Below are 15,986 nucleotides of genomic sequence, written 5' to 3' on the forward strand. Positions count from 1 at the left end.
ACTACTTGTTTTAGGTTTTTTCCATTGTGTCATTATTTATTTTGACGTGGCAGAAAAGTACAGAGAATATGAAGATGAACCAATGCCTGCAAATGTTCAGTATATGTACTCGTAAGAGATATTTTTATCTAATATTAAATGGACGCACAGAACTTAGCGAATGCACAGCAACCTGGACAACCAAACCCAGAGAATATTCCAAATGAAGTTAGAATAAACTGCAATGGCAAACTATGGTCAAGTGCCAACAGATGTACAAATGCAAACTGCATGTCAAATGACGCTGCGTTAGGTTTGCCACCATGGTATGCAAATATGAGATGGAAGAGTTTTATACAAACCCTGAAGTGGATATAAACAACTTTATGCAGATGACGCGAACACAGAGTTGACCCAGAATATGTTTTCTACCAGAGGAGAAACAGAATGTATGAGCTCCAGTTAAAGAATGCTATGGAACTCAACAGGAAACGTAAGAGACTAGGCGGACATTAGATTTTTACATATAGTAAAATGGGTTTCTTCAGTAGTATTGGAAACTTTTTTCGAATGTTGGAAGAGGTATATGGAATGGAATAAAAACCGTAGGAAGAGGAATTTGGAACGGAGTCAAAAATATTGGTAAAAGAGTAGGTCAGTTTGTTGGTATTATACCTAAAGACCCTGAACCAGAAGAGCAAGCTCCTGTTATACAACAGCCTGAACCTGCACCACAGTCTAGTTGGCAACCAAATCCAACACCTCAACCGTATTAAAAATTATATTTTTACCGTTCGATAGTAGTTGTATATGAAACTAAGTTCTAAGTAAAACGCATGGTATAATGGAATTATTCTTTTTCTTCCATCTGTAGTAAACCATACTTGAAAGTCTGAAATACTTCCCACTTGGTGGTTCGTATAACTTTGTAGGTTTTCGTAAAAGTCATTTGCCAAGTAAGAAAGAGTTTTGGGCGCCAAAAATGAAGCATGAACAATAATAGCTGGGTCGAAAACATTTTCATATGTTCCATTAGGGTTTTCGACTTCATAAAAGTCTGGGTGTACTGGATATGCTGCAGGCTGATTTAACATCCTCAAAAATCTATACCATGCCAAGTTGTTATATTTTGTAGAAATATAAACGTTTTCTCCAAGGTCTTCTATTCTATTGATTTTAACAGTTGCATTTTTCCTGTCATAAATAATATCGAGATGGTACTCTCCTTCGTCAATGTTATACTGGTTTGCATATTCGAGATAGATGTCGTTTATTTTTTCTTGAAAAGCTTGAAGAGTTGTTTCTAAGTTTACAAGCAAACTAACTTGTAAAAGTTTTCCCTGTTCAAATTTCTATACATACGTTTTTCTTTGTTATAGTATCTAACTTCAAAACCGACCGTAAATGGGAAACCATGTATGGCTTCTGAAATGAACTTCATTCTACGAAAGCAATAGCTTTTGTGACGGATGGGTCTCTTAACCATCTTAATGGGTAGTCAAAACGATAGCCTTCATGCTTTACGGTCTCTGTCTCAAATTTTGACCGACATTAGTAAAAAGTTCATCTAATGGTTTAGTTGTAGCAATCTTGAATTTTTTTTCTATTGAAAGCATTTTTATCTAGAATAAAAATGTCGAAAGATATTGCTTCCATGAGAGAAATACAACACAACCGACAACTCATTATGCAAGCTCTAAATAAGAAAACACAAAATTTTCAAACTATTCTAAGATATCTGAGTCATTGAAAGAAGGAAACTTAAACTGACATTAAACCCAATGACAGATGAGTTTCTGTTTCAAGACAAGAAGAACAATACTGTCTGTATAAATCCAACAAAAGGAACTTTAAACGAGAAACCTATAAATGAACTTCTTTTGAAAACAGATGTTGACAACAAAGCTGACAAAGAATATGTAGACGATGCAATAGCAAAAGAAGAAGAAAGAGCTAACAATGCTTATGCAACAAAAGAACATACTCATCCTGAACTAGCAGACAAAACATATGTTGACAATAAAATGTCAAGTGAAGTGACAAGAGCTGAAAACGAATATTCTAAAAAGACTCATATACATTCTATATCTGAAATAACAGACTTACAAGAAACCTTAAACAGTAAAAGTGCCGTTGGACATACACATACCATTGCAAATATTACAAACTTACAAGAAACCTTAAACAGGAAAAGTGCCGTTGGACATACACATACATCTTCTGAAATAACAGACTTAAACGTTAGCCTTGAGAAGAAAGCAGACAAGAACCATACACATACAAGTTTTACAACTGTTGCTATAGAAAGTATTGAAGGAACGGTTGAAGAAACTGGTGGGGATGCATTATATTGTAAACCTCCTAACTTTCCACAAGGTTTAACATCGGATGACGACATAACGACGATGAGAAACATTAGATGTAAAGATGTTTATGTCATGAAGGATGAACATAATATTAAATTCACTGCTCAAGATTTATATGACAAGAAAGCAGACAAAAAAGAGCTTCAAACATTAAAGAAAGAAATACTTCAAACATTATATCCTATAGGCTCTATTTATACGTCAATGAACTCTACCAGACCAGAAGTAGTACTTGGTTTTGGAACTTGGACTCAAATAGTCGACAGGTTTTTGTATTGTGCAAACTCTTCAAAGGAAACAGGTGGAAGTAAAACGATTTCAGGTGAAAATTTACCTGCACATAGTCACTACATAGATTTAAGTACAGCTCAAGCAGGTTGGCATAAGCATAGATATTGGGATTGGTCAGGAATGACAAAAGGTAAAGGATATGATGTTAAAGACGACGTTAAGTTTGCTATAAATTGTTACTGGGATGACACTCAGGGAGAAGGAAACCATACACATTTCGTTTCAGGATATACACAAACAACGGGACAAAGTAAAGAATACATGCCACCTTACATGACAGTTTACGCATGGTATAGAATTGCTTAGTCGTCATTTTCAACTTCTTTAGCATATTCGTCAGGAGTTGTCTTATATTTGTTAGGAACTGTCTTTGAAAGTATACCACCTTGAACTTTGACAAGTTTGAAACGAGGTCTGACAATAGTAGTTTTATCTTCTGCTTGCAGTGTGTACATTTTGCCATGTTTGCCTAAAACTTCATAATATTCTCTTGTATACTTTCTTCTATTTTTACGAACACGAATGTGAGTACCTGTCGGGTTCCCATTGTTGTCATAGTCAATAGTATTTTCATATGGGTCGCGTTTAGGTATTTCTATTTTTACTTTGTCACCTTTCTGAAGTTTGAAGCCCGGCATTCTTTCTTGTTTGTCTCTTTTGACTAAATTATTAAATATATAGTCTTTCTCTAAGTCAGGGTTGTTTTTCATTTCTTCGGGGGAGTGGTTTCCCAAACCTTTTTGTTTACGGCTATTGTAAATATTTAAAACTTGTCTCATCTTTGCCATGGAGAAGTGTCTATATTTGTCGTCATATGACATTTCATTTGCTTCACCACCTTGTGGTTGGTTTAAGTCTCTTAACATTTTTATACAACCGTCAATGACACCAAGAGCAGAATGGTTTTGGTCGACAATGAAATATTGGTTTACATTTTTTGAACGCAGATAGTTTTTTACATCATCTGATTTGAAAGAACTTTCACAGTCAGATGTCAGTTTTGTTGGATGGTATTTGTCAACGAATATTGTCAAAGCTGCTAAGATATCTAAAATAGCTTTGGACTGTAATGGTATGGCTTCACAGTATCTTGTGTTTTGACCAACAAATATTAGCCAGTATGGTGGTCCATCTTCTCTATACCTCGGAATGTTTTCCAAGATATCCATAAACCAAGCATTTGGTGTTGAACTAAAGATTTTTATCATGAGTGCTTTCTTTGTCGCTTTAGAAACATAGGGGTCCTTGTTTGGATTCGTCATTTTTTACCCTATAAGAAATGGGTTTATTTGGCGCATTAGCAGGAGTTGCATCCAGATTTTTGCCCGCAGTAGGAACAATAGCTAGAGGTGTATTTGGAGTTGGAAGGAAGATTTTGAGTACATTAGGTATACTTAAAGAGAAAGCACAACCTATTATACAAACTGTACAGAAAGGTTGGGATGTAGCACGAGATGCAACAAATCTTATTCCAAATCCTGAAACAAGAGGAAAAGTTCAAGGATGGATGGACAATGTAGGAAGACAAGCAGAAACTATTATAACAAAGCAAATGACTACTAAACCAAGCAGGACACTATATGGACCAAGGTGAAAGATTCTTTAACAGAGGATATAACCATGCACAACAATGGGTAAACAATAACCAACCTCAACCGCCTCAAACGTGGGGAATGTAAAGTTTTTTACTGAGATGAAATGAACAATACAGCATTGAGACAAATGGGTTCAAGATGGATTTGTCGGCTTCCAGCAGTTACACCACGTGTTTGTCAAGTTCTTCCTATACCTCAGGAAGTTTTAGACCGACTTAAAAAACAACAACAACCAGTTGAAAACAAACCAAACTAAAATTTTTTACTGAGATGAAATGACCGAAGAAGTTGAAACGGTAGATTTGACACCACAAACAAAAAGTTCAGAACCATTGTCAAAACCTGTCAAAGAACTTACAGATGAAGAGAAAAATTCAATAATAGAAAGTGCCAGGTCTGGAAATACAAACCCTAACTATAAAGTCACTTTTCATAGAAATGGAACGGCTAGTATCTCAAAAAAGAAACAGACTCTCACAAATAAAATATTGAAGTCTGAAGGAGCTTTCGAGACAACAGATGGAAAAGTTTACTTCACTGACCAACAGTTCATTATAGAACATCATTGACTTAGAGTCGAAATATTCTAAACTTTACAACAAACACAAAAAGTTGAAAGGAAAACAAAAACAAATGGCATATGATATTTATGAAGATGTTAACGACACAACTGTTCCTGCAGGTGAGGTAAAGTCAGAGGAACCGAAAAGTGACGAAAAACCGATAGAAGAAGAGAAACCAAAAACTGAAGATAAACCAAAACCAAAGTTTAGTTTCCAAACTAAACCAAGTCAACCTTCATTAGCTGTATGGGTTGGCGTCAAAGACTTATGGCAGCAGGCGGTTATGTTTTAAGTAAGAAAAAAAAAATATTTTTTTATTTTTTATAAAAATGCCCCCATATAGAATGGATAGAAAATCTGCTAGAATAAAAGCAGAGTTGCAAAGATATGGTTGGAGAGTTTCGAAGAAGTTTAAATATAAAGAAAGGAAGACCCATAAAAGTCTATGACAAACTGGCTGTCTTCGCTACGAAATGGATTTGGAAACAGCACGTGCCAATTATCCAAACAGACTAGAGAGGTTAGAAGAAGAACGTCTTATGGACATGCCTTTCGATGTTAGAACCTCAAGTTGAAGGACAACTTGTTTGTTAGATGAGAAATATGAAATGGCATACCATTTTAAAACAAATATTTTTAAAAAATATTTTTTATTTTATTTGAAAGTACGCTGAGTTGTTGGAGAAACCGTGGGAACTTGTTTGTTAGATGAGAAATATGAAATGGCATACCATTTTAAAACAATATATTTTTAAAAAATATTTTTTTATTTATTTGAAATGTACGCTGAGTTTGTTGGAGAAGACCGTTGGGAAACTTGTTTGTTAGATGAGAAAATATGAAATTCACTGTGTGAGTCATTTTGAAGCAGAAACAAAAAACAAAAAGAGTTTTTAAGCGAATGGAGCGAAATGACGGATATGCTATTATGAAGATGAGTGGAAAAACTATTTTAAACATGTTGTCATTGCAACTCATTTTATACTGAATCCTAACAATTTACCTTTGTAGACCATATAAACCGTATAAGAAACGACAATAGACTTGAAAACTTACGTTGGGTCACTTGTTCTGAAAACAATAAGAACAAAGGCAAATTTGGAGATATTGTATTCGAATTTGTCGACGAACTAGAAGATGAAACAATTGAAATTACAGACTATGGCAAGCATACGTTTGAGTTTTACTACTATAGCGAAGAACAAGACTCTTTCTACTTTTATACCGGCGTAAACTATAGGAAATTACAAGTATATTTTACTAAGGCAGGCTATGCTTATGTAAACACTAGAGATACAGATGGAAAATACGTTCAAATACTTCTTAACAAATTCAAGAAGCTATATGGCATACCATTTTAAAACAATATATTTTTTACATATATTAAATGCTTCAGGTTGAAAAACAAAGAACAAAAGTAGCAGATACAAAACCGTTAGACTATATCTTTACAAATGCTGGTAGGACTATTTCAGATGAAGAAATTTCATCCCGAGTATACAGGTTTGACTATCCAATTCGTTGGCTTCAAAGTCCTTCAGATGCAAAGGCAATAGGATTTAGAAGAGTTTTGTTTTCAAATAGAACTAACGCATTTATGTTCGCAGTATATTTTCATGGGCAGTATAAAGGTTCTGATGGTCTAATAGACAAATTTGACGAAATGAGAATCTTTACAGTTCGTTCAGACGAAAGTCTTGAGAAAACTCTAAATGACTTTCAAACTCAAATGAACAAATATTATTGGGAATTTCAAGAAAAATACGACTCTTTACTAAATGGAACATACTATCTGAAACTAGAATATGACAAGATGAACTCCACCGTTTCATTTCAAAAGATTGAAATTAACCCTCCAAGAGATACAGAGTTTTTATTTTGGAAAGTAGACAAACGTTCTTGGGCACAATTTCTTCGGTTACTAAACCAGAACGAACCATTACCACCAGATGGTCCATTTAAATTTATACTTCCACCAGCAGATTTGACAGTTTATAGAAATGTGTTTGACCCTCAAAATGTTATGTGTCATGCAAGTTTCAGTTCAAGCAACAATAGTTTTCTATGTATTGGTAAGGACTTTTATGACTTTGCTTCTAAATTCTACGAACCACCTAGTAACAGTTTCTCTGACTTTCAAGTTTGGTTCACAACAAATGGTGTGCAACATATTATTCCATTGTACTATGACTTTTATCTCGAATTGTCTTTCATATATAACTACGGAAAAGTGCTGAAAAAAGTATTGAAAAATATAATTTAGGTGAAGAGGTGAGATCTCACCTGTTTTTTCACCTCTTTTTTCACCTCTTGAATTTTCATGAATTTTCATGAATTTTCATGAATGTTTTGTCAAGACTTCATCGTAATGAGTGTAAATCAGACAAAAATATAATTTAGGGTAGAAGGTTAGATCTAACCTCTTTTCTAACCTCTTTTCTACCCTCTTGAATTTTCATGAATTTTCACAAAAGACCAAAAATATATTTTAGGTGAAGAGGTTAGATCTCACCTGTTTTTTCACCTCTTTTTTCACCCTCTTGAATTTTCATGACTTCTTCGTAAATGTTTTGTCAAGACTTCATCGTAATGAGTGTAAATCAGACAAAAATATAATTTAGGGTAGAAGGTTAGATCTAACCTCTTTTCTAACCTCTTTTCTACCCTCTTGAATTTTCATGAATTTTCACAAAAGACCAAAAATATATTTTAGGTGAAGAGGTTAGATCTCACCTGTTTTTTCACCTCTTTTTTCACCCTCTTGAATTTTCATGACTTCTTCGTAAATGTTTTGTCAAGACTTCTTCGTAATGAGTGTAAAGGACCCAAAAATAAAGTTTAGGTGAAGAGGTGAGATCTCACCTGTTTTTTCACCTCTTTTTTCACCTCTTGAATTTGTCAAGACTTCTTCGTATATGCTTTGTCAAACATGAACGTACATGCTTTGTCAAACATGAACGTAAATGTTTTGTCGAAACTTCTTCGTAATGAGCTTAAATCAGACAAAAATATAATTTAGGGTAGAAGGTTAGATCTAACCTCTTTTCTAACCTCTTTTTTCACCTCTTGAATTTTCATGAATTTTCCCGAAATAAAAAAATAAAGTTAGTTTTATTTTTTTATTTTTTTTTATTTTGTATGTAAAGATATGATTTCAACAATCGGCACAACAACAATTCAAACAACAACTTCACCAAACTCTTTAGTTATGAATCCAACATCTATGTTAGTAGAGATGAAAAGCTTCATTCCTTCTTCATATACTTTTGAAACAGAAATCCAGAAGATAAAGCAGGAACTTTTAACATGTAATTTAGACTGTAGTGCGAAAGATGAAGAAAATGAACAGTATCTTTATGACATGCAGGACATTATTGACCATTTACCTAAACTACCTGAAATCCAACAACAAAAACTCACTATTCCCGAATTTGACGAAATAGAAGTCAAAGCAACTGACTCAGTAGAAATAAAGAAGTTCATACGAAAGGTAAACTATGAGTTTCTTGGATTTCATTGCAACCATAAGGTTATGGACAAAGATTGCGACATGGTATATAAGAACATCTCTGACATATATAAATCTGAAGAATTTAAGACCTACGACAACTTTGTTTCGTTAGTTGCTGAATGTGTATGGCAGATAAGAGATAAAGATAGAAGAGGCAAAGTATGGAACAAACAAATAAGACCCGCTATGTTTGAGATGAAGAGAGCAATTGACGCTTTAGTTGTTTTAGCAGGTAAGGTTTCAGAATATAACGCAAAAATGAACCCGCAATGTTCTAAATGTAAAGCAGCAATGAGGAGATATAACTACTCCGTCAAAGAGATAGAACGTATGCGAAACGACTATGCAGATTTAAAGAAAGAAGCAGAGAAGCCGGTAGAAAATAAAATGGACATGTTAGAATTTCTGAACAAAAACTATCCAACAGCAGAAGATTTCCTTCTATCTGATGTCAAGAAGAAGTATAAAGAGACTTTCGGCATAGTTAAAACTTTTGACATACTGACAGAAGAAATAGAAGCTACGAAATTGTTTAGAATTTCAAATATACATCGTACAATTCATGTAAAACGCTTGTGAAAAAAAGAGGTGAGAAAACAGGTGAGAAAACAGGTGAGATCTCACCTCTTCACCTAAAATATATTTTTATTGAATTCAGCAACAAAATTCTGAGTAAAATAATTTTTAGGGCTTGTGTCAAACCGTTGAGTTTTCACAAAATTCCAAAAATAACGTTTACCATGTAAAACGCTTATAAAATAACTGAGGTGAGAAAACAGGTGAGAAAACGGGTGAGATCTCACCTCTTCACCTAAAATATATTTTTGCTGAAAAAATGACCAAATTTCATTATATAACTGTTATTTTTTGACGAAGTGAACTTTGACACTTCGTCAAAAAAATCCCTGAAATCATATCTTTTATACAAGATAGAAAATCTTACTCGCCTAAAACTCATGAAAATCGTGAAAAATTGCGACCCAGACTTTTTTCGGGGTCGCCTAAAACTCATGAAAATCGTGAAAAAATGACCAAATTTCATTATATAACTGTTATTTTTTTACGAAGAGAACTTTTGCACTTCGTCAAAAAAATCCCTGAAATCATATCTTTTATACAAGATAGAAAAAATAAAGTTAGTTTTATTTTTATTTATTTTTTTATTTTGTATGTAAGAACATATATGTCAAACATTGAGTTTGAAACAGTTAAAAAGATAGACAATGACACCAAATTGGTTAGAATAGGTGATTTAAACGTAAGATACTCAAAGAAATACAACAAATATTCTTTGTCAGACATTTTATCTCCATCTGGAAAGAAAACAAAGGACTGGGTTAGAAATGCTTCTAGTCAGAAAATTTTGACAAGAAATCCTGAGCTTATGATATCGGTAAAATTCTATGGAACTGCAGCATATCTCATCGACAAAAGTCTTATACCAATAGTTTTGTTATGGTTAGACCCAGTTGTTGGATATAACTTCATAACATATGGTTCATTCGATACGGAACGTTGCAGTGAAGGCTTACTTTACATCGTTCAGAAACCGAAGGACTTCAATACAAAGAGATATAAGATAGGAAGAACATATAATATAACTCTAAGATATGACAGTACAGTCAATAGAGTCAAGGTTGTGTTCGTTAACGATATGAGAGCTGCTGAAACAGAACTACTTGAAAAGTTTGAGAAAATGTATGGTGCTCCCACGAAAGGTAAAGAAACGTTTGAAGTAGATGAGATAGATAAAGCTATAAAATTATTTGACGAAGTTGCTGAAAAATACATGTAAAGCGTTTATTTTTGGTCTTTTGTGAAAGTCAGAAAATAACGCTAATTTTATTTTTATTTATTTTTTTATTTTGTATGTAAAGACAGATATGTCAACAACAGAGAACACAACAACAGTTATAGTCCATGAAGCTATAAATGAAGAATATGAGTACATACAGTTTAACAAACAACTCCGTCTCATTCGTTCGGTCAAAGACGATATGTACCAAATGCAAAGTATTTTGACAGCATGTTTTGCTCCAGATACTAAGAAACCACAAGACTGGTTTAGGAACCAAAGCACTATTGAACTATTAAATGAAGCTGAAAATTCGACTACGGATTTTCTCGTAGTCGCAAAAACTCGAGTAGGTAAAAAACCGCAGTCGCCAAAACTCTATGAAAATCGTGAAGAACAGCGAGACCGACTTTTTTCGGGGTCGCCAAAACTCTATGAAAATCGTGAAAAATTGCCAAACGGTTTGAGAGGATATTATGTACATAGACTTCTTGTAAATGCTGTTGCAATGTGGGCTTCGCCTCGTTATGCTTGGTATATTTACAGACTTCTTGACGAAATTCATAGACAAGAACGTGAAGAGATGGAAAACAAGCTTGAAGCAAAAGACAAAAGCATTCAGAAAAGAATACCACGTTCGGTACCAAAAGGAAAGGAAAAGAACTATAAGTATATGATTTATACTGAAGAGATGGAAAATGAAGAAGATAAAGATATGGTTATGTTGCATTTAGTCAGAAGAAACAACAAAAGCTTTTACGACCTTGCTAAGATTTACAAATCTGACAGAAATTGGTTCTATCGCGAAAACTTACCGATTTCAATGACCCCAAATGAAGATGTGAAACAAATAGTTCAAGATACTTTACCTCAAACACACTATGACATCAAAGGTTGTACAATACTTACCTTCAAAGAAGATTTGCCATTGTTAAAGGAAAAAATAACAGAGTATTTTGACAACTTCAAACAAGTAGAGTAAATTGCACTCTTTATTTTTCAAGCTTGACTTCAGATGGCTCAAGTAGCTCAATTAGGTAAATTGCCTCGTCAAATCCTTCTGGCATTCCGAGTCCTTCCTTCCGACAGGAAAAAATTTTCATTCCGACAGGAAGAACTCTTCCTTCCAACAAGAAAAATTTTTCCCGACGACAAGAAAAAATTTTCCAGTTGTCCGTCCGTAAACCATTCAAATTTTCGAAAATTGAGAACTTTTTGGTCGAACTTCAGAAAAAGTTTTTCCTTCCGACAGAAAAAGTTTTTCCCGACAACTGGAAAAGTTCTTCCTTCCGACAGGACACAAACGGATGACTGACGTTCCTCTTCCTGAATGCCTTCCAAAGCCAGAAGAACCGACAGCCCCAGCACCACAACAGACTTACTAAGACTAAACACTTACATTTTCAAGCTTGACTTTTTACAATTTGAACTTTGTTTGCGTAGATATGAATTCTGAAAGAAGTATGAGGGTCTTGTATGACTTTGTACTTCTCCCATAGTTCATGTCTGTCAAACTTACCTGCCATGGACTCTTTCATAAGTTCCATGAAATCGTCTTCGGACAATCCGGGGAAAAGTACAATGTCAGTCAGTATTCTTTTAACATCCTTACTTAAACTCTTTGCTGTCTGTACACAAATGACAACTGAGATGTTAAAGTGTCTGAGCTTCTTAAGAATTCGACACATATCTTGTTCTCTATTCTTAAGCAAAGGATGAGAAGCAAAGTCATCTAAGATAAGAAGACACCTATGAGGGTATGTCTTCCAATCGTAAGATTGCAATTTCTTCGAAATGTATTCTATCTCTTTCTGTTTGTTTCTGAAGTGTTTCTTCTCTAATATTCTCTGCATTTCCTCATTTGGGTCTTTAAACTTCGAATTTATATACTCATTTATAGCATTGTACTTCAAAACCCTTCTTTGGTACTTCTTTATCCAATCTAACAACTCAGTATCCTTTATACATACTAACTTAGACTTCTTTATAATATCTTTGAACGAATTGACGGTTTGGTCAAATTGACCAGAAGTACTACAAATGACAACTAACTCATAGAATGGGTTCTTCTCATCTAGTTCTTGTTGTTGTGCAGCCATTTTAAGATAAGTGAAAGTCTTACCCGACCCAGGTGGTGCAATTAGACCTGTTATACCATTCTGAGCAAATAAGAACTTGTCATGTATGGGTTTTATCTGAGCATTTTCTAACTTCCTCTTGTTCTTGTTTAAAACATTCTCAAATTTCTTGTCAATGTCAGCAAACTTTTTTTCTAACATATTTTTAGAAAAATTAAAATTTTTATCTTTTAGAAAATGTCTAGCGATTTCGCTATCTATATTCGAGACAAGCTTTTTGACAGCAAAACATCTGTCGACCATAAAATCTTACATAGTGTAAACAAGAAAGGTGAATTTGTTTTAAAGTTCTGTTTTGGGAATATGACAAGAACCATAAAACATTAAGCAGAGCAGTCTTAAAATTTGTCAATGACAGACTTGTTGACAGAGATGACACCGATTGGAAAGATGAAGTCCAACAAAAGTTCTTAGAATGCAAAGAAGACACATGCGCTGTTCTTGAAGATGAAATAGAAAACAGAATAGATGAGCTATTAAAGGACAAAGAACTTTTACATAAATATGGTTCGGAGAAATTTGACATAACTCCACCAGAGAAGAAGAAGAGAGAAAAAGAAAGAAAAGAAGTAGAAGAAGAGAAGAAAGAACCTGAACCAGTTCCAGAGAAAAAGAAATTTGACATGTAAAAATAAAATTTTATTTTTAGAACATTTCTGGGTCAATGTCAATGTTCTCTTCCTCTTTAGGGGCAAACACTGGCTTAGACTCTAAAATCTTTTTACCCAATTTACCTTGAACTTCAACTATCTTAGACTCATAATATTCATAGTCGTCTGTCTTCTTTGGTTCATAAGGTATAACAAGTTTGTATGCTTTGCCTTCTTTAAGGTTTGAGAACCTTCTGTCAAAATTTTCTTTGACTGCTAACAAACCTTCTATGTCTAAGTCTTCAAATTTCGCACCATTTTTAGTCACAATAGCAAACTTAACTGGTTCGATGTTCCAAACTTTGCTGAATGAAGACTTTTCAAAATGGTAGAAGTAAACATTCAAATATGTGAATGGGTCTAGTTCTTCTTTAAGTCCTGACATGTACTTGTTTACTGAGATGAATTTTGCCATCTTTTCTATCGGATAAAAAAAATATTTTTTTAAAATTTACTCATAAAAAATTTTCTTTGTATATACACCATTCTGTACGTCTAAAAGACTTTTGACATTTGCCAAGAATGTACGTTTAGACGCTGTCATATAACCATATTCTTGACAATATTGTTTATACGAATCGTACAATGACCTTTCATCTAAACACTCAAAGTCAGTTTCATCTATGAACAGTTCATATACACTCTTGTTTGCTTCTAACAATGTTTGTCTCTCTTCGGTATGTGGAATTTGTCTTGGATTGAACTTTGAAATATCTAATGTCATAAAATATGAAACAAGTGGTTGTAAAAGTCAGATGTCAAAGTTTCTGCTAAGTCGTCAAAATATTCTGTATCTTGCATATGAGAATCTGACGTTCTGACAACTACATATCTTCTGTCAGAACTTTCTAACTTCATCGGAACAGCATTGTTTGAAACCATAATGAAGTTTGCAACATTTTCACAAACTCTTTGGTCTTTATATTTTCTTTCAACAACTCCAACTTTATCTGTTATAAGACTCTTCAAAGCATCTGAGTTTAAAACTTTTGTTGTATCTATACTTTGAAGTTCGTTACATACTATAAGTTTCATATTCTCTATTGAGGAGTTAAATTTACCGCAGATGTTTTCTATGTTTGTCATATTCGGGTTCGAATAGCCCTCTAATAGTTTGCACAAAATATCTGTAAAGAATGTGTTCTTACCTGTTCCTTGTTTTCCAATTATAATGAGAGCAGTTTCATTCTTAGCACTTGGATGTTGTAAGATGTTTGCAAACCAACATAAGATATACTCATAAACCTTTTCGTTTCCATTGCATATAATTTCTTTGACATGGTCTAACCAAGCTTCTATAATATTTTCTTTCCATTCTACTTGTTCATATTTATATCCAGTGAAGATAGAATAGAAGTTTGGAGAAGGTGTATAGAACTTTATACCTCGAACTGAAAAATCTTCAAGTTTTGACAATAAGATATCCCAAGCATCTAACATCTTCATGCCAACTTGTACGACTTTTATTTTCTTAAGTTTCTGTCTACATTCTTGTTCAGACACTATTGTCGCTTTAGGTTTGTTAAAGACTACATCCCATTCTTTCATAACATAACATTCTGGGGCAGAGTCGACATAAATGACTAAACGTTTCAAATTCTCGACTGCTTTGTTATAGTCTCGAAATGGACACATATTTCTGAATGCTTGGAAGTCATAAAAATCTGAAACATCTATTCTGTACATTTTTATAAAAATAAAAAAAATATTTTTTTTATTCTTGACTTTGTTGTTGCATTTGTTGCATTTGTTGCATTTGTTGCATTTGTTGCATTTGTTGTTCTTGAGCTATTTGTTGTTGAAGTTGTTCTTTGTAATACAATACTTTCACCAGTTGCATCTTCCAATTCGAAAACTTTCTGCCGTCATTGACAAATACATAGGACATAAAAGTTTTACAGGAACAAAGTTTGCGTCAACTAATGTCAACGTTATACTTGCCAAAGTGTTTGAGTTCACTAAGGTTGAAAATTCTGCATTCGAATGAACAATAGGCAAACCAGCAGAGAAAGTATTGTTTATACGCATAAGTATCTTTTGGTCATAATAGTTTCTGTCGACATTCGAATAACACTTTGAACCTAAGTTTGAAACAATATATAGATTGTGGTGTGCTTAATGTCAATGGAATAGACATTCCTTGTATGACACCTTTTCCTGTTATAGGAAACTGTGGTTAAGTAAAAACCAGAAATAAGTTTTGTATTATAGCTCATATCGTTTATAGTAAACTCAGTCGGACATCCAAACATAATGAAACCTGCTCTAGTTGCAGCACATGTTACACCCGTACTTAAAGTATTAAATAAGTCAACAAAACCTGTTGGTGGTATTATCTGAGTAAGTATCTTCAAAAGGAGTATTTTTTACCATTCACAACAATAAAGTCTTCTGGTGTCAAAAGAGCAAAACAGGCTTTAGTCGTCATTGTGTTTAAGGTTAGTTTACAATATCGTCCTTGAGGACTTTGTAAGTTTGTTGTTATAGAATTATATGACTCAGGTTTTTAGTCGTAATAGTATAAACCATTATGTCTTCTGCCATTTATATATATTTAAAAGTTTTTTCTGAAAGTGGAGAAGAACTTCATCTAAACTTTCACATGAGGTTTCTTGAAGTTCTCTGTCTAAGAAGTTCAAATATTTTGTAAAGACATAGAACTTTCCTTTGTCTACACGAACAAACAAAACAGGGTCTTTCATATCGTTCAAAAGTGTGTAAAGTCCTTTACATGAAATAAAGTCTATATTAATTTTTCTTCAAACATCTTTCAAGAAGTTTTGACATTTTACTTAGCAAATAAATTTTAATGAAATGTTGTGGTCGTCAAATATTTTTAAACGTCTGGGAAACTATACTTTTAAGTTCAACGTTTCACCTCCTTTCATAACGTATATCTTGTCAATGACATTATATGAAACACCACAGCAACTAATGTCGGGTTCTATTTCTTTGATGTTTATATCGTCTGCCTCTGTCAAAAGTTTCAATAGTTCTTTCAAAACTTCATGAGGTGCAATGACATATGAGTTCACTTTTACAGGGTTGTGTTCGACCAAGTTTAACATTATACCTAAAGCTTGACAAATCTTCTCCTG

At 33.6% G+C, this 15,986-nt stretch overlaps 8 protein-coding genes across 8 annotated transcripts, besides 1 other annotated feature; 5 read left to right on the plus strand and 3 right to left on the minus strand.

Moving 5' to 3' along the window:
- The first annotated feature begins 2,042 nt into the window (after nucleotides 1-2,042).
- Nucleotides 2,043-15,986: part of a mobile genetic element that runs on past the window's edge.
- TVAGG3_0742180 (uncharacterized protein) lies at nucleotides 2,939-3,805 on the minus strand (the record flags this gene model as incomplete). The annotated part of the gene is made up of 1 exon (XM_051244908.1): nucleotides 2,939-3,805. One exon carries the CDS (start codon nucleotides 3,803-3,805, stop codon nucleotides 2,939-2,941), a length of 867 nt encoding a protein of 288 aa, XP_051091495.1.
- On the plus strand, nucleotides 6,392-7,057 carry TVAGG3_0742190 (uncharacterized protein; the record flags this gene model as incomplete). The annotated part of the gene is made up of 1 exon (XM_051244909.1): nucleotides 6,392-7,057. The coding sequence occupies one exon, from the start codon at nucleotides 6,392-6,394 to the stop codon at nucleotides 7,055-7,057; it is 666 nt and encodes a 221-aa protein (XP_051091496.1).
- Nucleotides 8,492-8,884, plus strand: TVAGG3_0742200 (organellar and viral DNA polymerase type B; the record flags this gene model as incomplete). The annotated part of the gene is made up of 1 exon (XM_051244910.1): nucleotides 8,492-8,884. One exon carries the CDS (start codon nucleotides 8,492-8,494, stop codon nucleotides 8,882-8,884), a length of 393 nt encoding a protein of 130 aa, XP_051091497.1.
- TVAGG3_0742210 (organellar and viral DNA polymerase type B) lies at nucleotides 9,489-10,100 on the plus strand (the record flags this gene model as incomplete). The annotated part of the gene is made up of 1 exon (XM_001582057.2): nucleotides 9,489-10,100. The coding sequence occupies one exon, from the start codon at nucleotides 9,489-9,491 to the stop codon at nucleotides 10,098-10,100; it is 612 nt and encodes a 203-aa protein (XP_001582107.2).
- TVAGG3_0742220 (KilA, N-terminal/APSES-type HTH, DNA-binding family) lies at nucleotides 10,189-10,447 on the plus strand (the record flags this gene model as incomplete). Its single annotated transcript, XM_051244911.1, has 1 exon — nucleotides 10,189-10,447. A coding segment is annotated over one exon (259 nt), but the record flags the coding sequence as incomplete, so codon positions are not given.
- On the plus strand, nucleotides 10,684-11,082 carry TVAGG3_0742230 (uncharacterized protein; the record flags this gene model as incomplete). Its single annotated transcript, XM_051244912.1, has 1 exon — nucleotides 10,684-11,082. One exon carries the CDS (start codon nucleotides 10,684-10,686, stop codon nucleotides 11,080-11,082), a length of 399 nt encoding a protein of 132 aa, XP_051091499.1.
- TVAGG3_0742240 (protein of unknown function, DUF4108 family) lies at nucleotides 12,884-13,273 on the minus strand (the record flags this gene model as incomplete). Its single annotated transcript, XM_051244913.1, has 1 exon — nucleotides 12,884-13,273. The coding sequence occupies one exon, from the start codon at nucleotides 13,271-13,273 to the stop codon at nucleotides 12,884-12,886; it is 390 nt and encodes a 129-aa protein (XP_051091500.1).
- On the minus strand, nucleotides 14,055-14,574 carry TVAGG3_0742250 (uncharacterized protein; the record flags this gene model as incomplete). Its single annotated transcript, XM_051244914.1, has 1 exon — nucleotides 14,055-14,574. A coding segment is annotated over one exon (520 nt), but the record flags the coding sequence as incomplete, so codon positions are not given.

Source organism: Trichomonas vaginalis, chromosome III (assembly GCF_026262505.1).
Source record: "Trichomonas vaginalis G3 chromosome III, whole genome shotgun sequence".
Taxonomy (NCBI): Eukaryota; Parabasalia; order Trichomonadida; family Trichomonadidae; genus Trichomonas; species Trichomonas vaginalis.